The sequence below is a fragment of the Polypterus senegalus genome, chromosome 17 (assembly GCF_016835505.1).
Source record: "Polypterus senegalus isolate Bchr_013 chromosome 17, ASM1683550v1, whole genome shotgun sequence".
NCBI classification, from domain to species: Eukaryota; Metazoa; Chordata; class Cladistia; order Polypteriformes; family Polypteridae; genus Polypterus; species Polypterus senegalus.
The window spans coordinates 49045212-49068387 of NC_053170.1; the positions used below are offsets into that span (position 1 = coordinate 49045212).

Sequence of the window (23176 nt, forward strand, 5' to 3'; positions counted from 1 at the left end):
AATGATAAAATTAGATTAAGCATGTCTAGCAAGTGAATTGAAGTATAGTACTTTTTATATGTAACATTTTAAATATAATATTTGGCAATTGCAGCTTTATCAATGTTAATGTGTAAACATACATTTTTTTCAGGAATATCCCACTGTATTCTTCATACTGGATGAGGCCATTTTGGTAACTTTCTTGTCAGAAGGTGTGCTGAAGTGTTATATTGCACCATATGCATTTTCCTCGGTAAGAAATGTTCCATCATTGCATTGTCTAAGCCTGTCATTTTTACTGATGAGATTAAAAAGTTAATTATAAAAAACTGAAATGTAATACCTGAGACTATAGAAATGTACCATATGTAATATTTAATGAATATGTTAAAATCCATCCATCCATTTTCCAACCCGCTGAATCTGAATACAGGGTCACGGGGGTCTGCTGGAGCCAATCCCAGCCAACACAGGGCACAAGGCAGGAACCAATCCTGGGCAGGGTGCCAACCCACCACAGGACACACACAAACACGGGCCAATTTAGAATCGCCAATCCACCTAACGTGCATGTCTTTGGACTGTGGGAGGAAACTGGAGCACCCGGAGGAAACCCACGCAGACACAGGGAGAGCATGCAAACTCCACGCAGGGAGGACCCGGGAAGCGAACCCAGGTCTCCTAACTGTGAGGCAGCAGCGCTTTTACTTTAAAATCTTAAAGTAAAATAATTTAGGTTATTATTGAGCTTATAAATGTGCATAATTTACTAGTGTGCTGTATGATTTTCTTTGAATAATAGTCAATAGTTTATTTTTTATTTACAATTATTGTACTTGGATGGTATGGTGACATAGAGTTTAGTGCTGCTGCATATTGTCATCAGCACCCTTAGTTCAGATCCTGATTCAGGCACTATCTATTGTGACAGATTAGGGTTTTCTCGCACCCTTGTACCATCAGACACCACGTCAGACACCAGGTAAAAGTCCAAAAGATGAATATTTATTATAATAATAAGTGCACAAAGCACCCTCCACTCCCAAATACTCCAATAACAATCACAATAATCAAATCCTCCAATCTCCCAGACACTTAGCCACCCTGCCTCCCAACTCAGCTCGTCCATCTGGGATTTCCCACAGTCCTTTATATTCCTTGACCCAGAAGTGTTTGAGCCCTCAGTCCATGTGATTATCCAACACTTCCGGGTCGGGTAATTCTCTTTTTCTTCAGCCCGGAAGTATATTATTCCTTCTATTTCCGTAATCATGAATTACTTCCGGGCTATAAGGAAAGTATAAGTCCCTGGGCCTCCCTGCAGCGTCCTCTTGTGGCCCCCATGGTATCCAGCAAGGCTGTGGTGAAAAACTCCCAAGTTCCATGATGCTCTGCTGGAATTCGGGGTCCTTTCATGTTGTAGGGATGGCTCCATCTGGCGGTTTGGGGGTGTTGGCTGGGATACACGGCCGGCAATCCCTCACACCATATGGAATACATGTCAGTTTAACTGGCCTGATTTCACATGCATGTGTGTGATCTGTGATGGATTTTTGCCCTGTCCAGGGCACAACATTTCAATAAGTACTGGTACCCAGCAAACCAGATCACGATAAGTCAGTCAGTCAGTCATTATCCAACCTGCTATATCCTAACACAGGGTCACGGTGGTCTGCTGGAGCCAATCCCAGCAAGCACAGGGCACAAGACAGGAACAAACCCAGGCAGGGTGCCCTCCCACTGCAGAGATCATGATAAATGCCTTAGAAAATGGATTTTCATAGGATCAGTATTGTCACATGTACAAAGTATAGTGAAATTCTTAGTTGCATGTGCAAGAGAAATGTGTAATTTTATTTGTCACATGTATACTTTGAAAAAAGAAAAAAAATTAAAGCATAGTCAAATGGTTCACTCACTTTATATCATTTTTTGCTTTTTTCATGGCAGTTTATTAGATTATCTGTTGCAGGTGAATTTGCCTTCTATGTTAAAATGTTTTGTGCCTTTCAATGACAAAATACTGCAAGTCAGTATGATCTGTGAACTGCTCTTATGCTAAGTTGGCTCCCATGCTATTGTTCCCACAATACGTGCTTTATGTCATTGTGTGACGGCTCCCTGTTACATAACATCCACAGTATAAAATGGGGGCATTCTGTCCCAGCACTGGTGGACAGGGTTACTCGTGTGACCACCAGGGCATCACTACCTTCCAAACCCCAGACACAGCCATACCAAGACAGTTATGGGTGCAAAAACATTTTCTTTAATTTGCAAATACCTTTTTCAAAGTCCACACCACACTTTTCAATTCACAATAGTTCCTTCTACTCCTCCAAGAGAGCTTTGCCATCTTTTTCTCAGCTCTGACTCCTCAAGGTAAGGCAGCAGGTTCTTTTTATGCTGGACCTGGAATGTCTTCCAATGACCTGGCAGGACTTGTGGGGAGCACTTCCGGGTTGTTTGAGAACCAGGGCAGCTTTCCCCAAAAAGCATCTTCTTGCTGTATCCAGAGACCTTGACAGGGTTGTAATTCTGGACTCCAGTTGCCGTGAACCCCTACGGGTGTCCAAACTGGGACTCCTCCAGCAGACCAGTCTCTGGCTTCTTTGCGTTCATCTCCTGGAACTCTCCATTTTGTCCAGTGGTCATGTCATTATTCAGCCGGGATTCCTGTCTGTCCTCCATGACACTCACACTGGGAGTTTTCATTTCAACCAACTTTATAAATAAAATGTGGTCTTTAACGGACTGCTATTTCAATTAAACACTTTTATTTATAAGTTTCTACTTTTGTAGATTCAGTACTAAAATAACCAGAGGTTATTTGCCTTTATGAGCCTTTAACAAGTTTGATGAGGTTTCCTGATCCTGGATGTTAAGTTTTAATTTGTCATTTATTTTTAAACATAATAGTTATGCTAATTAATAATTACTTAGATCACTATTATACAGAAGCAGCTGCTCTTCTTTAACCATTACTGTCATTTATACCAGTGTCTGGTCTTTGTTAGTTTATGAATTCACAATAAAAATGTAGAAACAGGAGAAAAACCAGCATGTTTAATATAAATTGAAGGGCAGCAGTAGCACTCAAGTACTTGAATTTGAATGCTTTATGTAACGTGAAGTCAATGCATAGGGGGTACTCGAGTCAAAGCTCTAGTAGGATAGTGTTGCACTATGTTCTAATAGTTATAGCTATAAACATTTTTTTTAAATATTTGGAAATAACAAAGGTGCTATGCAATCTTTGTTCTGTTGTTGTGAGGAGCTTACTATACAAACAGTTTAGTGTATGCGTCCTATAACTGCCTCTTGTAAATGGCTAAATGATACACTTAAATCTAATAAATAAACAAGGAGGTTGTATATATCACTATGTGCTAAAAGCTTTGGATGATAACAGGTGAGATGACTGTCATATGAAATAAGAAAAGATAAGCTAATACCATGAACTTGGGGTTCCTAAGCACAATAAGTTCCAGAGAATGACATAAAATGCCCACTAGAGGGGGAAAATGATCAAATCCTGTCTAGAACTGAAATGGTCTAATGCAGAATCTTTATGAAAAAAATATTTATTATCACAAAAATGTAATCAATGAAGTTCTGAAGAGCACAAAAAGCACTGCAGAGGTTGCCTGAGAAGCCAAAGGCAATCCAAGGCAAACAAGTCCCAATACACAATTCAGTAAGCAAAGTAAAAAAAAAAAAAAATAGAGCATAAGGTCAAAAAATTCAGAATAGTCACAAGAAAGCACAATAAATCACAAAAGACACTCACCAATGCCAGCACATTCATTGAACCACTAGGGGAGGCTGAGGGCAGTCCTTTGATGGTGATGAACACACATACAAAACACATGGCACATGGTTAAAGATACATAGACATAATGAAACTATATAATCAATATTGGTAACATAAAAAATAAACAAAACAAACCTAAGAGACATTTGAAGGGACCTGACTGAAGCACCACAGATGAGATAAGATCATCTTTGTTGTCACTGCTCATAACGCCGTGAAAGTCTAATACCGTTCCAGCCAATAACGCTTTATACACAAAAAGCCACAATACTCAATACATTTACACACAAACATTTAAACACAAAATTGGCCTCTGGTTAAAGAACTTGCAAAAGGAAACCCTAAAGCCACAAGGGTCCTCAGGTCTGGAGTTGAGAACATCTTACCCTGCCTAACAACAGGAAATTGTTATTTGCAAAATTGTGTTTTGTGTTCTCATTCTTTGTAAAGGTACTTTTACAAGATGTATAATGGGGAATAGTATTTTTTTTTAATTTATTATTTTAATTAATGACTGCAATTTTTTTCTAGAATTTATTGAACATTTTCAGCTTGTCTGCTTCCTTTTCGACATTGATCCCTACTGATTCTACAACATCTGGAGACTTTGAATGGATCAAGGCATTTAGGTAGCTAAACACCAACTTCTCCTCACTTTAATGGATGCTGCATTCATTTTTAACTTTTTCCTGTGAAGTGACCAGTCATAATTCATTCATATTTTGCTTTCACTTTAACAAAGTTTTTAAATGAAACACAGATGAAAGATAAAGGAAGAGCACCAATGACATTGAAGGCTTGATGGTGATAGTAGAAGATGACAATATCAGACCACTGACCTGGTGCTTGCAGGGTCAATATTCTCACCTGGATCTATCTATTTTAACACAGAATCATAGTTATAAATCAAACTGTACAGTACTTAGAATCGGTGCACTTATTTTCTTGTATTTTTTTTTTTAGAATACTGAGACTGGTCCGTAGCTTTAGTGGCTTTCAAGCCCTGCGTGGTGTCTCAATCATGGTGGCCGTTGTAGTGAAATCACTTCCTGACATGGCTAGCATCATCTTTGTCCTTGTAATCTACATGATGGTAAGCTGCATATTTAACATGTTGAAAATATGAATGAACATTGTGTGTGGCAGGGATCCTCAAACAGTTAAAAAGGTGCTCTATAAATAAAATGTATTATTTTTATTATTATTGTTATTATTACATGAAGTCAAGTATGGGCATATGCTACTGTCACATTTCTGACCACATGGGGACAGAAGGCAGAATTGCCAGTTCTTTAAAAATGTTTAGCCCAAGGTCAATTTTATAATATAGAATTTGGCCAAAAAATTAGCCAAATACATGAGTACAAAATGATACACCAGAAAGCGTGAAGCAGTGTTAGAGCGAGAGGGCTTGGTATACACCATCATTGACGGGAGTCATGCCAATATTTCAGAGTGATAGAATGGGTATGTATCCATTTACAAGAGTAAAGAACATATGCAAGTGCAAATAACAGAGGAAGGGTTACCAGATGGATAAAAAACATAGTAAAACTGCAGTGGATAGGGGCTGAAAAGCAGCCCAAAATACTGCATCATTTTTTTTTTGAAAAGTAGCCAAAAAATGCAACCTGTGAAAGCCCATTTTTCCCCCTGGGATAATGATCAAAAATAGCGCGGCTGGGTGAGAAACCGTGGTCAACACTGACAGCAGGGAAAGTGCACTTTAGCAGATTTGTACCATTTCCTCAGTCAAACAAACAGGTTACAAAGTATAAGTAGAATGGTCAAACGGTATCTATCTTATTAGGCTCAGTTCCCCACCTGGTTTATAACTATAAAGAGTTTGGATGTTTTCCTTGAACCTGAGTGAATTATTACTAGTTTTACAAAGTTCATCCTTGGGTTTGTTCCTACTTTGTCCTAAATGCTCCGGGGGCAGGTTTCGACTCTGCAATTGATAAAGTTTGTAAGGAGCAGTAGGGAAAGCATTGTAGGTAATGTAAGAACTTTGACAGCCGTGTGTGTGTTTGCATGATCAGCTTTTTCATATGACATTTCAGTTCTCTAGTATGTAGTTCAAAAACATTAAACATTCAATGGACTGGCATTGCATGTAGGGATAGTCTCTGCTTTGCACAAATTGCTCTTGCTATAGGATCCTTACCTCCATGTTCCAATACTGAATAACTCCCTATGAAAATTAAAGGAAGAATAAGAAGTTACAGCTATCCTGTGATGAACTGGCAGCCTGTGCTGAGTTGGACATAATTAATAAGCTGTCTTGATCGCCATTAGTTTCTCACCAGTGGTAACAAGTTTAAAGAGGTTCAATAAATAATGGTAATTTTTAAAAATATCTGGACAAGTTCAAGTAATTTCTTGTTATGATACACCATGAAAAAGCATGACAATATCTTGAACATTGTGTGATCTTTTGTACACTGGCTTTTTAAAATGTTAAGTGTTCAGTCACAGATATTGTTTATGGGTGTTTATTAAGATTTTTGCATTGTAAAAACATTCCAGCTGATTTATTTTTTTAATATAGTGATTTTTGTTTTTGCTGTTTAGATCTTTGGTGTGTTTGGTGTCAACATGTTTGGGCTTGATTATCCACAGCACTTTGGAAATCTTAACCAAGCAATGATTTCGCTCTTTATCTGCATCACACAAGATGGATGGGTTACCATTTATGATGATCTAAAGTAAGTACTTGGAAACTGATGGAAAATTGTTACACTGAAAATTTTGAAAAAAGTGAAAATAAAATTGGGTGAACATATCTCTTTTTGTGCCATATATTATTTATATTTATATTTATTTTGTACCATATAAAGGGTACTAGATTGCTCACTCAGTTGTCCATATTAAAATTACTCTTGCAGCATATGCCTTACTTCTTTAAATAATGCCCCTCTATTTCCTTTCCCAAATCACTTAATCTTACAGCCAGAAAACTGTAATCATGCTCAGTTCATCAAGAAAACCACTAAGAGGGTGGCTCTGAAATACTGTAGACAACTGAACATAAGAACATACAAGCCAAACAAGACAAGACCACTCAGTCCATCAAACCCGTTTGTTTAGCTTATAGCTAAGCTGTCCGCAATACCAATAGCTTTAACTTAGTGTTGCTTTTTCTCTGCATCTTACATTGAAAAGGAAGTGAATATTCCTCACGTAAGAGAAAGGCATTTGCACCAATGGGTGGAAGGGAAAGAGGCTTGTGCCATTGCAGCCATCTATTTATGCACATCCCTGATAGGCAACATGTAAAGTTTCAAGACTGTATGTGTCAGAGATGGTGGTCAGTAGCATAGGGTGCACAAGGAAACTGTCCTGTTTCCATTTCTCTTCATCCTCTTCACCATTGATTTTATGTAAAACTCAAATTTTTGTCATCTACACAGTTCTTACATGACTCTTCTACTGTAACTTGGATGAGGAGTATAGAAAAATGGTAAAGGACTTTGCCATGTGGTGTAGGAAAACTACCTGAATCTAAACATTACCAAGAAAAATGAGCTGGTGGTGGACGTCTGGTATGTCAGGAAGCCCTTTGAAATACCTGGGCCTCCTTCTGAAATATAGACTTTAGAATTACACAGTCACTCGTTCTGTTGAGATGCAGGTCCTGTAATGTGAGTGAAAAGCAGATAGGGATGTAGTACTAATTTGTATCATCAAATGCACTGCTCTACATTGTGATCTATGTAACACCACCTCAGGGGGAAAAATGCCAGAATTAACTGATCAAAAAGGGTCATCTTCATCAAGAAAAAAAATATTAATGGCAATGTTTGTGGCTTTTGTGACTAATTTACAACCCTGTCATGATGTATTGCCCTGGAGTCACCATCCCTTCCTAATATGGTTTGCTGAGACACATTACTGAAGCTCTTTTTTTTCCTTTAGACTATATAAATGCCTCATCCCAAGGTGACTGTCTTCACTCTAGGCTTTTATAATAGACATAATTACACAGAGACAGTATTACCTTTAATGATTATATCATTATTATTATATTGTATGTATAGCTCTGTGCCTTGCACTTGTTTTGTATTTAATATTATTCTGGTCTATGTTGTTTCCCTATCTATCTATCTATCTATCTATCTATCTATCTATCTATCTATCTATCTATCTATCTATCTATCTATCTATCTATCTATCTATCTATCTATCTATCTTTGTGCACTCCACATATCACATCAAAACCACAAGAAGGTGCTGCCACCTGGTGGCACCAGCTATCAGTTTCAGCCATTTGTTGAAAAAGACCTTTTAACTATTAATTGCGGTGTTTGGCTGGCAAGGTACTGGTGTTTTCTACAACATCCAATGACCTTTCCTCTAATAAATACTCAGAGAGAAAATTATTAGGAATACCTGTAAACCTGCTTATCTTTGCAGTTATCCAATCAGCTAATCATATGGAAGCAACACAATTCAAAAAATCATGCAGATACAGGACAGGAGCTTCAGTTGACGTTCACATCAAACACCAGACTGAGGAAAATGTGATCTTTGAATTTGACCTTGGCATGATTGTTCGTGCCAGTTAGTACCTTTCATGCAGAAATACATGATTGTTGATGCCAGGTACTAATCCCCTGGGATTTTCACTCACAACAGTCTCTAGGGTTTACTCAAAATGATGTTACAAACAAAATACATCCATTGAGTTGTAGATCTCCAGACAAAAACACTTTGTTGATGAGAGAAGTCAGAGGAGAATGGCCAGACTGGTTCAAGCAGACAGAAAGGATAGGGTAACTCAGATAACCACTCTGACAATTCGGGTGAGCAGAAAAGCATCTCAGAATTCACAACACATTGAACCTTGAACTGGATGACCTACAACAACAGAAGACCACGACAGGCTTCACTCCTGTCAGCCTAGAACAAACAGCTGTGGCTGCAGTGGACACAAACTCACCAAAACTGTACAGCTGAAGACAGAAAAAATGTAGTCTGGTCTGATGAATCTTAGATGGTAGGGTCAGAATTTAATGCCAACAGCATGAATCCAATGCACCCAACCTGCCTCGTGTTAACAGTCCAGCGTGGTGGTGGAGTAATGGTGTGGGGAATTTTTTCTTGGCACACTATGGACCTGTTAAAACCAGCCAATCATTGTGCCCTATTTGAGTAGCATTGCTGACCATGTGCATCCCTTTATGGCCACAATTTATACCTCCTTCATGACAATACATCATGTCAAAAAGAGTGATAGAAGATGAAAGGTTAAATACACATGCGTTAATATCCCATGTTTCTTTACACTCCATTCTTAGCAGTGCAGAATATGAATTCTGGATTTTTATTGACATAAGTAGCTCTTAGACTTCAATTTTAAGTTGTTATTAAAGGGCCTTGTATGGAGTTTACATGTTTTCATCTTAAAACCTAAATAATTATTGTCTAATTGAGTCTAGTCTTTATACAAGATTGCTTTGGGGGTCTGTTAAGTGTATATTTGTACATGCTCTTGTCTTTTCTAGGATTGGTTCTAACCTTTACAACTAGTATTGCCAGAAGTGACACTCCATGACCCAGCACTGTAAAAAGCTCACAGTACATTATACATTATTAAAAAATAATACAAAAAGAATTGCTACATAAAAAAGGGCTAGCAACATGTCATGTTCTTCAAACCTAGTAACTACAAATTTGCAAAAGCACGGATTGAACTGTGCATGTTTGTGAATGTTATGAGCATTTAACAGCTGATTCAAAACCTAAAGACTAAAATAACAATCTGTGTCTCGTTCTTTTGCAGGTCTGAAGGGGGTATGGCAATGCATGTTGCGGGCATTTATTTTTTTTTGTTTGTGACAAGTGGAAGCTTTGTTTTTGCCAATATTTTGGTTGCTGTGGTGACCACCAATCTGGAAATAGCAATGGATGACTATATGAAGCAGTGTGCTATAGAGCAGAAGAAAAAGGGGGTAAGTTCTGGTGGTTTAAAGTGTACTTGGACAGAACAGCCTATTCCTTTTCCTAAGTTTTTAATTCATTACAGCCGTACTACTGGATGAGTAATGTAACTTTCTTTTCGCTGAATTTATTATTATGTGTAATACTTTTGTAGGAAATTAGAAAAGATGCACATTGTTATCTGTCTGTTCTTTATTTGCTTTCTTCATTTTGTCTTTAAGACTATATCCACACTACTATAATGATCTTTGTCCACACTTACATTTTCATATTGTTTATGAAAGTATCTCTCTCTAAAATGACCAAGAATGCATACAAAATAGACACTCGCCTACACTGGGCATGTTTATATAAGTGGAATATCCTTGAGGAGTTGAAAACACCTTGGCCATGGGATTTCTCACAAAACACAATCAACCAATAAATGATTTGCTTTTGGCACATCTATGCAGCACTCAAACTGTACAAAACGTAATGTTAATGCATACAGGTAAGCAATACAACAAGTAGCATGGAAAGTAACTCTTCTATGTCTGCTGTGTTAGAATGTGGTTTTCTTCCGTGCAAGGTGACCAATCAGGAAATGAGATGTTGTAATGAGAAGGATATAATCAGGAAAGGGCTACATAATGAGCACAAACAAATCATAGTGCCGTATTAGCCTGCGTCTTCAAAATTCTTTTATTTTTACCCATCCACATTGCAACACCAAGCCGGTATTTTCAGAAGAAAATGGCAATGGAGACGGTTTTCAAGAGTCCCTGTTTTTGGAAGTTAAAAACACCTGTGTAGTTTTAAAGAAAGGCAGAACTGCAGACTAATGTCTGCATTTTGAAATTGAAACACTATAGCAACGCTACTTGAAAAGGACTCCAATTCCCAGCAGTCCCCAAGACTATTGCACCATTGGATAGCTTTTGCAGTTTCCACAGGGGTTGCTGGCAGAAACAAGATATGGCATGGAATTTAAAAGTGAGCCAGAAGAAGCCAGCAGGATCACAATTGTCTTTTGTTGCAAGGTTTCACCCCACCAGTGGATTATAAATGCTATCACCCACTGGATAACAGTTTTCTCTGGATTTATGTTTTTGTCCCGTCCCTACTTGTTCATGTGATTTAATTTTGACTGGAAAACATCTTCATCTGGAGAGCTCTCCCAACTTCTACAAATCTTCATTTACATTGACATCACAGTAGGACGAAACTTTACATTACATTCAGGAAGGTGTTTACTTGGGATCTCTTTTATTATTTACTGTCATCTACATTTTTTGTGCTGGATTGTGTTTGGATCTTTGTCATGAGTGTTTATCATTGATAGTTTGGTGTTTAGTGTGTTGTTGAGTTTCATTTGCATTTGTGTTGTCACTGTCAGGGTTATTTGGGTGGGACTTTGTGTGCACATTATTATTACCTTCATTATTTATTCAATACATCCTTGACCGTTGATTTATTTGAGCTGCTCTATTATGTATTTCTGTGTGTGAATATGTGAGCTGTGTCATGGTTGAATGCATCCCCAAATTAAAATAAATAAATCACTGTTTTAAAGACAGTGAGAATCTGAGTGCCTTGCTACCACTGCAGCATACTTGTACTAGCATAGCCTAAGAGCATCTTGCTCATTAATCCTTTATAATGAGATCAGACAGATGTGTCAATGATAAACTTATCAAAAAGAGAAAGCAATTTTCTCTTTCTTTTGTGCTTATGTGAAAATATCTTACTTAAAAAAATCATTTTCAGAGTAATTTATCCATTTCAGAGCCAAGCTTAGCAGAAGTCTTTCTGTCCAATAACAGACATAATTCAAGTCAAACTCTGGACACTATGCTAGCCTAATGAACATCTGAGATATTTATATTTAGATATGTATATACAGTATAGTTCACAATATTTGTATATTACTTAGCATTTCTGAATTCAGTACTTAATGTGGTGTGACACAGTGGTACAATGGTTAGCACTACTGGGTATCAGCTTCAGATTTCTTGATTTGAATCCCAGCCTGTTCACTGTTTCTGTGGATTTTGCACATTTTCCATACAACTTCAGCTATCTTGGTATAATTAATATTTTGTGACTGTCTTTTAAACAGAAGTGAGTTTTTTGGGGTGGTGCTAGTTTATGTCCACCTCTTTTCGTATGTAACTTGCTGAGGCATGTCTGGAATTCACTACTAAATTGCTGATGTTGTGCCTCACCTTCAGATGCTCCTCTGAGAACACCTATTTTGTGCAGTTTGCACATAGACACATCTTCCAGTTACTTTATAGGCATTTAATGTTATTACTGGTCTTGTAGAGGTTCCTGTGGCCTATATGATCTGACCTTCAATCCAAATATGGCCAAAAAGGCAAACGTATATGAGGAAATTATTGATTTAGATAAATGTACATATACATACAAAGTACATGTGAAAATAATCAACATGGCTACACACGGGTTTATCACATATTGGTCGCCTAAAGTAGCTTTTTACAAGGCTGGTACAAGCATCTTTATGTCTATACCTGCTTGCTACTTTGCCTTCTTTCCTTCCTCTGGCTTCTTCTCCTCTAGCCAAATGTGCCTTTGTCACTAACAATCCCCCCAGCTCCATGTTCAGTGGCTTAATTGCCACAAATAGCTTTTAAAGCTGTGGCTAGGAAACACTTTCAGAGAATGCCCGAAAACTTGGCAACCCTGGGGCCATACTACTAGAACTTCCCCAGGTATTCTATATTTCTTCTTAAACAGGGGCCAGGCTATTAGGGCACTTGCCATGTAAGTGACAATTAGAGAACTACCTACCAGCTTGGGGGAATCCCGACATATGCAACATGCTCCCTCACTGTCCTCCATCGTTACTTAGATCCTGGTAGAAATTGACTGCCAGGCACAGTCCATTAGACTGAGACTCCCTGGCATATAACTGCCCATTTCCTAACCTGCACTATTACATATTGCCTGCAGGTGCAGTCCATACAACAACAACAACAACATTTATTTATATAGCGTAGCGTATAAATGGTGTAGGTCAAAGAGCTTTACAAGATGAAGAAAGAAAAGTTTATATGAAACTAAAATAAGATTAGGCAATACTAAGTAACAAAGAATAAAGTAAGTTCAGCCGGCCAAGACGACAGAAAAAAAAAGAAAAAAAAAAACTCCAGGTGGAATGGAGAATAAAAAAATATAAAAAAACAAAATCAGCAGGGGTTCCAATGCCAAGAGACTGCCCAGTCCCCATTGGGCATTCTGCCTAACATAAATGATATAAATCAGACCTCATGGTTTTCAGGCTTCATGTGAAAGAATTTGAAGATGATGGTCATTTAGTGGGGGCACGGTGGTGCAGTGGTAGCGCTGCTGCCTGGCATTAAGGAGACCTGGGTTCGCTTCCTGGGTCCTCCCTATATGGGGATTGCTTGTTCTCCCCGTGTCTGCGTGGTTTTCCTCCTGTTTCCTCCCACTGTCCAAAGACATTCAGGTTAGGTGTATTGGTGATCCCAAATTGTCCCTGGTGTGTGCTTGGTGTGTGGGTGAGTGTGTATGTTTGTGCCCTGCACTGGGCTTTTACCCTGCCCGGGATTTGTTCCTGCCTTGCGCCCTGTGTTGGCTGGGTTTGGCTCCAGCAGACCCCCGTAACCCTGTGTTAGGATATTGTGGGTTGAATAATGGCTGACTGACTGGTCATGTGGACATCTGGTGTACTGCCTTCAGTCCATCAACTTCAAGGTGACTTCCATTACACCCTTTATGTAACCTCACTGTTCAGTCATTGAGTCTTTCACAGCCTGGCTTAGAGCTTCTTCATTTATTTGATTTATTGTGTTTATGACATCTTGCTGTCACTTTTCAAAATGTTGGTCTATTTAACAGTTCTTTAGTTATCTGTGTGATTTATTTTTTGACCTTTTTTCATAGTTTCTGATTATTCTCTTGCCTGTTGTTTTTTTAACAGATCAGATGCTGACCTAATAATGTTTAACAATGTCTACTCAACAAAATAATAAAAATTGAAAAACAATCAAAACTGGTAAAAACAGAACATAATGCAACAAATTTGCAGTTTATAGTGCCACATGATATGCAGTCCTTTGCAAGCAGTGTAAATGCAATACCCATCCATATGTCAGTATTAACTTTGGTTTCCGACAACTGCAGATATCGAATGGGCAGGAAGTACCCACCAGCTCTTCATAAGCAGTCATTGTATGCAAAAGCCAATGCTAATAACATTTTAAAGTGCAGGATAACTTTTGTCACTTCCATTTCTTTATTACACCCATTTGTGTGTTTTGCAAGGACCTGCACACATTTAAAATAAAACTATTGTCAGAAAAAGCACCTGTTTTAATTATGACATCTTTTAGTAGTTTTGATTAAGAATATTTCATACTTCACATGGCATATAAATGAAGGCTGCAAGACAAGGACTGCAATCTCAGTTAGACTTGACAGGTCAAAGGCAGGCATGTGTGATACTGCCACCTACAGGGAGAGTTAGGGGTAAGTTAGCAGTAAGGGTGGTAGGTAATTCAGTAAAAATGTATTTTGGATTCTTCCCATTTTTTCATTCATTTCTTTTCCTCCATACACAGCAAAATTGCAAGTATGAAAATAGCTCTTATATTTTCAAATTAACCCTTTAAAGGCGTTAATTTAATTTAATTGCTTGGTTACTCAGTTTGTCTGGATGGTAAACTCTTCCATTTCACAGTTGTTGAGGCCATTATGTTCGGGGAACACTGAAAGCTTTAGAAATGATTTTATATTTTTACCCTGATCTATGCCTCACCAGAATTTGATCACGGCAGTCTACCAAAATTTCCTTGATCATGACTTAGTTTCTGTCTAGACATGCAATGTCAGTTATGGACCTTATATACACAGGGACACGTGTGTCATTCTAAATGATGTCGAATCAGTTCAGCGTGCCACAGGTGGACTCGAATTAAATTCTCAACACATCTCAAGGAGAATTAGGGAAAACAGAATGCACCTGACCACAATTTGGAGGGCCATAGCAAATGGTCTGAATACATAAAGAAATGAGGGATTTTAGTTTGTAATTTGTTAAAAAAATTGCAAACCTTTCTGAACACATTTTCACTTTGTCATAACGGGTTTTTGAGTGTAGACCGATGGGCTAAAATGGCTCGTGTATCCATTTAAATTGAAATCTGCAAGACAATAAAGTGTGCAGAAAGTGAATCCATTGTTCCCACATTTACATTTGAAGTGCTGCAATTCTGCTATGTACCTGGTGAAACAATTTTTTCTGAGCCAGACTGTAAATTAAATCATGTCTAAAAGTGTAACTCAAACAGTAGCATAATTATTTTAATATGTATAATGTATACACTGTATCAAAAGAACCTGCTGCATAGAACTACCATTAGTCTTTTAAGGTCCCAACACTCTATATGTACGTACTAGATGTGACATGATTGTCACAGGAAAACCATGGCATTGAAGGCAAATGCACAAATAAGCAATCATATGTATATTATTAATGTAGCCTTGGCATACTACAGTTTAAGCATGACTTCCACTTCAGTTTACAGTACTTAAAAAATGTTAAAATACAATATTAGAGTATATTTGTTGTAAGACATGAGGTGTCCAAGGTTTATTGTGAGATGAGACGAAAATAATCAGAAGATGACAAAAATAAGCCAAAAATCATAGTTATGGAAAGCTAGGTCAAGTAAGAAGCTAACTATCGCTGAGAAAGTTCATAATGGATAATGGATCCAGAAACCACTGCAAAATTTACAGTATGTCATTGATATGATGATTGTGAACAGTTGACATATTCTATCACGACACATAAGAAATGATGTGGCATAGCAGGTCCACAGCTTAGCAATAGGTGGCTGATTTTAAATAAATGATTGTGCCCTCAAAAGTGCAGGATTCAATTGGGCACAGGTGGGTGGGCAAACGTGCTTTACTCTGGGTGTGGCTGGGTGTGTCCTTCCAGTGTCTCATTTATTTCTTGAAAGGAGCATCGCATTCACACCTGTGCCCCATTAGGTGCGTCAGTATATGAGAAGCCTGCAGGGGACGAAGGAGGGAGGGAAAAAGAACGACATGTATTCACTGACTTTTATGGATTAAAGAACGACATGTATTCACTGACTTTTATGGATTACTGAGCTATTTGGACACTTTGATTTTCATTGTTGGATTTTAATAAAAGCACTGTTCACTTTACACCTACCCCTTGCTGTGTGAGTGTCCTCATTTGCCTGGCTAATCTTGGTTATTGAATGTTATCGATGGTGGTGGGTTCAAGAGGCTCCCAAAGGGACCCTAACCTTACACCGTTACACAGGAATGAATTAAAACTTTGTCAAAATAAGTCAAAATTATTAATAAATGCCAAAACAGAATCTATAAAAAAGTAAAAATTCATGTATGAAATTTGTTGAAATGTTACAATCACATGACCAAATATAGATGCTTAGTTAAATAACCATTCTAATCATAGGCTTTCAGATTTTGTATTAAATATAAAACCTTAGAAAAAACAATGGCTAGTTCTCTCTACCATCTCCAAGGTATACAGTATGTTCAGTCCTTTATTTAAATAATAAATCTATTATGGACCTTCTAATACCTTGCCTGCTCAACAGGCTTCCTATGCTTTATTCTTTTTCCTCAGACTTCCCCTGCTGTCTCTACTACCTTTGCAAGCAAGTATTTCTAAAAGGAAGCTATTTTCGCCAAAGAACACCTTAGTCCAAATTACTTCCAATCTTCCCTCTTTGACAAGTAATATTTCAACTGAAGTTAATAGTGACTTTTTAAAGTTTGAGGGCTTAAACCAGATTAACCAGAAAGTACTTTATGATATGCAATAGTTTATTAAGTACAATATCATGATTACCATGAATTCTGTTTATTAATTTTTTAGAAAGAATCTGATGGGCTGGTTCATCTGAGCATTGAAGAAACATCGAAACAAGTCCCTCTTATGGGGGAACCTTGCATACAGGACCCCATTGAAAACCTGGATATTGAGAAATTTGAAAACTTAACACTCATCATCCAACTTATGAAGGACAACATGGAGGAGTATATTACGTTTCGTCAAGAATTAGACAGGTCCAAAGCATTTGTTTTTAATTTTTTTTTCGAAAGTTTCATTACTACCACTGAAATGATCTAACAATGTCACCATTAGTTTGTAGTTGTCAGTGTTTGTGGCTGTAAGATTTTAAAAAAGGTGCAGCTGCTGACTTACAACACACATCACTCACGTTAATTTACTTAAACCATCATAAAAGATACAGCTACAATGTGAAAAAAAAAACCTGGTGTGGTCAGAAGAATGCCTGGCGTAGTTTCTTCTATTAAATCCTATGTAATTTAGTATAAGTCTTCAGGAGTGAAAACTAAATTTACAGTATGTAGTGGTGTTTCATAGATTCTTTCTTATCTGGAGTTTGCCTGTCCAGATACCCCATTTTTCTTTGCATTCCCCAAAGACATGCTGGTTAGACTCACTTCCAGACTGGCCCTGTGAGACTTGTCGGTATGTGTGTGGTTGAGGTCTGCAGCAGACTGGCGCTAGGGTTGTTTCCTCCCCTTTGCCTGATACACCCAGGACCCTGAATTGCTATAGTTGCCCTCTGTTTATGTTTAAAAAATGTTGTAGTTATTTATGTTGGCTTTGCTTTGTTTATTACTCACTTTTGTCAAATGTACAACTGGATTTTAGATTAATTGCATCCACATATTGAAGGCAGGGCTGCTGAGGTTATTAAACTGTAAAATCATACTGTGTTTAGGGAAAAAATGGGATAGCATACAAATGAAAACTATAAAGACTTAACATCAGTAAAAAAAAAAAAAAAAAAAAAGATAAATGCACAAGTATATTATGCTGATTTGACTATGCCTTACTGTTCACCCAGATCACTGTCATCATCTGATCAGCACCTTTTGGTGGTTCCAAAGTCATGCCTAAAATTACCTCTTGTCATCAGATCAGCCTGCTCAATTATGTTTTTTAAATCTAGATCAAAAATGAGTTTGTTTTCTTTGGCTTATAAATGATTTGATAATGTATTCTTCCGTGTGTTTTTATATTGTATTATTTTATTTTATTAGTTCCTTAATTTATATACTCTTCTACAGCACTTAGGTCAATCTCAGCTTTTTTAAAATGTGTTTTACTTACTTACTAAGCATCTTCCTGCATATCTTTGATGGGAATTGATATGCAACTATATATATGTATGTTTAAATTAACATACTGTAGATATATTATCTCTGATTATTTGTTTTAATTGATATAGATGTACTATTCAATTAATACAGTTGCCTTGTGTAATGGGTCTACATATATTTTTCCATAATATAATAAATGACATAATAAAATATCATTCTGCCACTATATGTTATGCACTGTATATAGTATATTGTTAGTTTTTTTTTAAAGTTCAAGTTGTTTCCATTTAGCTGTATTATATTTAATACTAGCTATGTTACCCAACGTTGCTTGGGAAATTTTGTAAGATAATGTGCCTCACTTATAGTGCTTCCAATTAATCAGGTGTATCATAAATAATATTTAACTAAGTACTTTTCTATATACAATATCTGTTTTTTTTTCTACCAAAGGCTTGTATTATTAACAGTCAGTGCTGACACTGTGTGACCATGAGCAAGTCAGTTGACCTGCCCGTGTCCCAACTGGAAAAACAAAAGAAATGTAACCAATTGTATCTGAAATGTTGTAGTAAGTCACCTTGGATAAAGGCATCAGCTAAATAATAAGTAATAATAATATTAGATTGCTGGAGCTGCTTACTCTTGAACATGCTACATACAATTGTCTATAAGTAAAACACTACTACATTAGATCAGTTCCTACTTTCCTAGAGACTTGGCTTTTGCTGATGGTTTTTCCAAAGCACAATTTTATAGGAAAGTGTGTGCTTTTGAGTTGAAACAGGTAATCACTGAATTTGAGTATATATTGTTATCATTATTAGATGTTTATTTCTTTACGTCATTCACTCTAGTACTTCTTTTCGTCTTTTTTGTCAGTTGTATATGGTCTCCCTTTAAGGTTCACAGATGTGAATGTACAAGTAAAGCGAGACAAGAATGGTTGGGTTTGAGGTATTTTCTATGCTACGTAAGCAGACATGCCTGTGAATATAAACAATTTCCAAGGGCAGAGCAGGGGGTCCCCTTTCCAAGTCCACAGATGCAAATGTATATCACAATGGAGTACCTTGTGGAAGACCTGTTAAGTTTAAACTGACACCATCAGACCAACACCACTTCCCTTCTTCAGTCCTCTGTCCACCCTATTGGTCAGTGCTGCTGTTGACGTGCACAGTCAATTGCTTCCGCTTTGTCCTTTATTTGAATAAAGCATTGGTCTCAGTGCAGCGCAAAGCCTCCACGTTAGCATAATATTAATAGACAATAAAAAATGATCAACAAGTTAAAAAATACAGGTATGTTTATTTTTTCTATAACATCAAATTTCAATTAAAGATGCAGTTTTTCTTGTGTATGTGTGTGTGTTTAAACCTAAAAATTAATATATATTGAAATGTCCTTTCTTAGTGGATCATACTGCTCTAGATGTACAATCCTGCCAATTTCAACTTTTTAACTATACAGGAAGCAGAGTTTTGTTGATGAGTGAGTGAGCAGGTCAGTCAGTTAGTTTTGTATTATATACATATAGATAAAAGTTGTTCTATTTGAACTTATTCTTGCTTTTCATTTTCTCTTTATTTCTTATCTTTTACTCTCTTTTGCATAATCTGAGAAGTGGACCAGTTTGAGATTTCACTGCATGTTGTTAAATAAACAGTTATACATGTACAAATATAATGGCATAATACATTCTGAATATTGAAAACTTTGACTTGTATTGTTGGGTTACTTTTTCTTTTCAGAATCATTCAGGAAGTCCAGGAGCTTCCCGTCAATCAAGGAAGACAGGAGGAGATGATAAGGCGGCACCAAATGATGAGAAAACTGAGTGACTCTGTCTTGAAGGACAGTGTTGCTTCTGGAAGAAGTGGTGATGTGCTGTCCACACTAATAATGCTGGAAAAGGTAAGACATGGAGAAAATTATTACATGATTTTTATTTCAGATGTATTAGATCTTTTATATTATCTACTCTCTGTACCTCCATCCATTTGTCTCTCCTTTTTAAATACAAAATTATTCCTTTTCTTAGTTACATTTTGAAATGTACTGTACATTCTCAGATTTTATCTCTGACTTACTTTAATGTTTTGTTCCAGATATAGTCACACTTATTTAGTATACAGTGATCCCTCGCTATATCGCGCTTCGACTTTCGCGGCTTCACTCCATTTTAAATGTAAGCATATCTAAATATATATCACGGATTTTTCGTGCATTTCTGCGGACAATGGGTCTTTTAATTTATGGTACATGCTTCCTCAGTTTGTTTGCCCAGTTGATTTCATACAAGGGACGCTATTGGCGGATGGCTTAGAAGCTACCCAATCAGAGCATGTATTACGTATTAATGATATACGATATGCTTCCCGCGCGGTACTTGATTGTTTGCTTTTCTCTGTCTCTCTCACTCTTTCTGACGTTCTCTGCGCCTGATGGAGGGAATGTGAGCAGAGGGACTGTTTGCACAGAGGCTTTTGCCTAGAAGATAGGGACGCTCCTCTAAAAAATGCCGTTTAATTGCGGTGCTTCGGCATACTTAAGATCCCAAAAGCACGTATTGATTTTTTGATTGTTTGCTTTTCTCTCGCTCTCTCTCTCTCTCTGACATTCTCTGCTCCTGACACGCATTCTTTGAAGAGGAAGATATGTTTGCATTCTTTTAATTGTGAGAAAGAACTGTCATCTCTGTCTGGTTATGGAGCACAGTTTAAACTTTTGACTAAAGGGTGTTATTTCATGTCTAGAGGGCTCTAATAATGTTAACAGTGTGGTAAAGTTTATAAGGGCTTAAAATATACTGTATAAAATTAACCATACAAACATATGGTTTCTACTTCGCGGATTTTCACCTATCGCGGGGGGTTCTGGAACGCAACCACCGCGATTGAGGAGGGATTACTGTACTCAATTTTTTGTGTATTTATTCTTTAAACAATTTCACATCCTTGGTCCAATCAAGCAGACAAAAGCTTAAAATTACTTACACAGGCAGCACTGAGTGCTGCAACAAGATAAGCCAGACTAGCAGAAAAAAGCTTAAAATTACTTACTGTACATGGGCAACACTCTGGTGCTGCTGTTAGTTTCATATAAATGCACTTTGTTTTTTGTAAAGCCATTTCCAGAAACACGATAAGAGAATTAAGTATAGACATAAAAAAATTTTGATTCAAGCAATATTCGGGAAATAATCAACACTCAAAGTTAATACATGGTAACACAGCTAAAAAGTAGCTACTTTATTAAGTTTCTTATCTATGTATGCTTTCATGCATTATTCTGAACTCACTTAACCAGTTTTGGGTTATTGGGAGCCAGAGTTTTATTGAACACGCACATCAAACCATTCATGTAACGCCAGTCTGTCCAGCTCAGTGTCAATTTGCTGATCTTCAAAAAGCTCTTAAGTATTTCTCAGTAAATTAATTGTGTTCATTTACTAATTTCTTATATTTAAAAATGTTATGTCTAGATTGATTTTCTTGGTGGTAAAACCTATATTACCCGCTTTTTCTTTACAGGCAAATGTTATCAACACAGAAATGGACTTTGTAGTGCAAGATGGTGTAAGAAGGAGACCACGTTTGTAAAAAAGCAGACATGATGCTTTTGACGAAATCAAAATCCTAAACGGTCATGCTTTGTAGATGGATGTACCAGTTAACAAATCACATATCTAGAGTTACACTCATAGGTAAGCAAAAATATCAAAGAGAGAATATAATTATTACTCATATTGTGAATATGTTGAATACCCACTATAATTATTTTTTATCCCAAACATTATGTCTGTATATATTCATTTTAAATGAAATCATAGGCATTTAAGATTTTTCATTCAATACCATAGTACTGCTTGAACAGTACTTTAAATTATAGTATACAAACAATTCATAGGTCAGTAAAATAATAAATGACTGTTAAGAATTGTATTGCAGTACAGTAGATGTTTTCACTCAGCACTTTGTTTCACCTCCTGGCAGGGTTGTCTTCTGTGTGTAGTTTACTCATTCTCCCCTTGCTCACACAGACTTCCTTTGGCATCTTCTCCCAAACTCCAGAGGCATGCTGCCAGATTGATTATCAGCTCATCCTTTTCAATACAGTCTTGGTTCCTCCCTCTCATATACTGCCGTCAGGACAGGCGCTGGCAAAATATGACCTTAAATAGGTAAATGGACGGATATTTAAAGAGATTGTGGCTATTGCTGGCCTGAGTTATAGACTGTATCAGTGACATCTCACTAGTGAGGCAAACAATAGTAGTTTTACTGGTGAAATGGGCAGCCTGACTCATGCTTTTAGCAAAAATATAATAGTAGTCTGGCAAAAAAATGTTTTGGAGTAGAAAGGAGGCTGAGGGTTTTCTTTTTTAATTTTTTATAGTAGCATTTGTTGGTAGAAATAATTAGAAATAAGATAAACAACAGATATAGTAAAAGGTTGGGGATGAACCAGGTACTGTGTTTAATGCAATAAAAAAGGAAAAAATCCAAACAATATCACGGATGACTTGAATCAATTGGAGCCTCTTTTGTAGGCTACTAAATAGTTGTTTGCCTTGCTTGATAGCTCCATCCTCATTGGATGTGGTTTCCTTAAGCCTTAACTGCTTGCACAATTTCTCATCTCATAAGTACTCCTGCATTGTACTTTATGCACCAGTGTTAAAATGACTATTTATATGCACGATGTGAAGTTGTAAAATAAAATATTACAATAATTTTAAATTGTACATGTTTTTAATGTAATTATTACCATAGTACTGAATAGTATGACACAGTCTAGGACTATCTTAAAATAAATCTGATCCACTTCTCCAGTGTTCATTCGTCACCGGTTACATTTTCATCCACTGCAGGATTTGCACATGTTATCACATTTAACTTCAGTTGTTGAATGTTCTTTGCAGACAAAATCATTGCAAGAAGCACATCTCATCGTTGTCATACATATCTAAGTACCTGCGTGGTGTAACAAATGCACCATATGGAACATGCAACTGTATACTCACTCATAAAACCTGCTGGGGGCACATTGGAGGGAAACCATTGTGACACTGTAGTACTTGTAGTGAATCAAGCTGAGGATAAATGGTGGATGCTGCTGGTAGGTTCAAGTAAAAGGGCATTGGACATAAACAGCTGAGATTGGTGTGTGAAATACACCAACACAAGTACTTAAGGGTCAATGAAGCCTCACTTCATTAAATAGCCTTGGGGCAGAAGAGGTGGGACCTCCGGGGCAAAACTGGACATG

General features: G+C 37.1%; 1 protein-coding gene across 1 annotated transcript; it reads left to right on the plus strand.

Annotated features, from left to right (window-relative positions):
• Positions 1-180: 180 nt before the first annotated feature.
• LOC120517686 (cation channel sperm-associated protein 4-like) lies at positions 181-22571 on the plus strand. Its single transcript, XM_039740130.1, has 9 exons — positions 181-235; positions 4328-4425; positions 4760-4889; positions 6371-6504; positions 9582-9750; positions 16647-16837; positions 19657-19819; positions 21439-21611; positions 21948-22571. The coding sequence occupies exons 3-8, from the start codon at positions 4818-4820 to the stop codon at positions 21505-21507; spliced, it is 798 nt and encodes a 265-aa protein (XP_039596064.1). The 5' UTR covers positions 181-235; positions 4328-4425; positions 4760-4817; the 3' UTR covers positions 21508-21611; positions 21948-22571.
• Positions 22572-23176: the final 605 nt, after the last annotated feature.

Coding starts and splice junctions, on each gene's coding strand:
- LOC120517686 (XM_039740130.1), top strand. CDS start 4,818: ATGGTGGCCGTTGTAGTGAAATCACTTCCTGACATGGCTAGCATCATC. Junction 16,838..19,656: donor TTTCGTCAAGAATTAGACAG/GTCCAAAGCATT, acceptor TTTTCTTTTCAG/AATCATTCAGGAAGTCCAGG. Junction 19,820..21,438: donor CACTAATAATGCTGGAAAAG/GTAAGACATGGA, acceptor TTTTCTTTACAG/GCAAATGTTATCAACACAGA.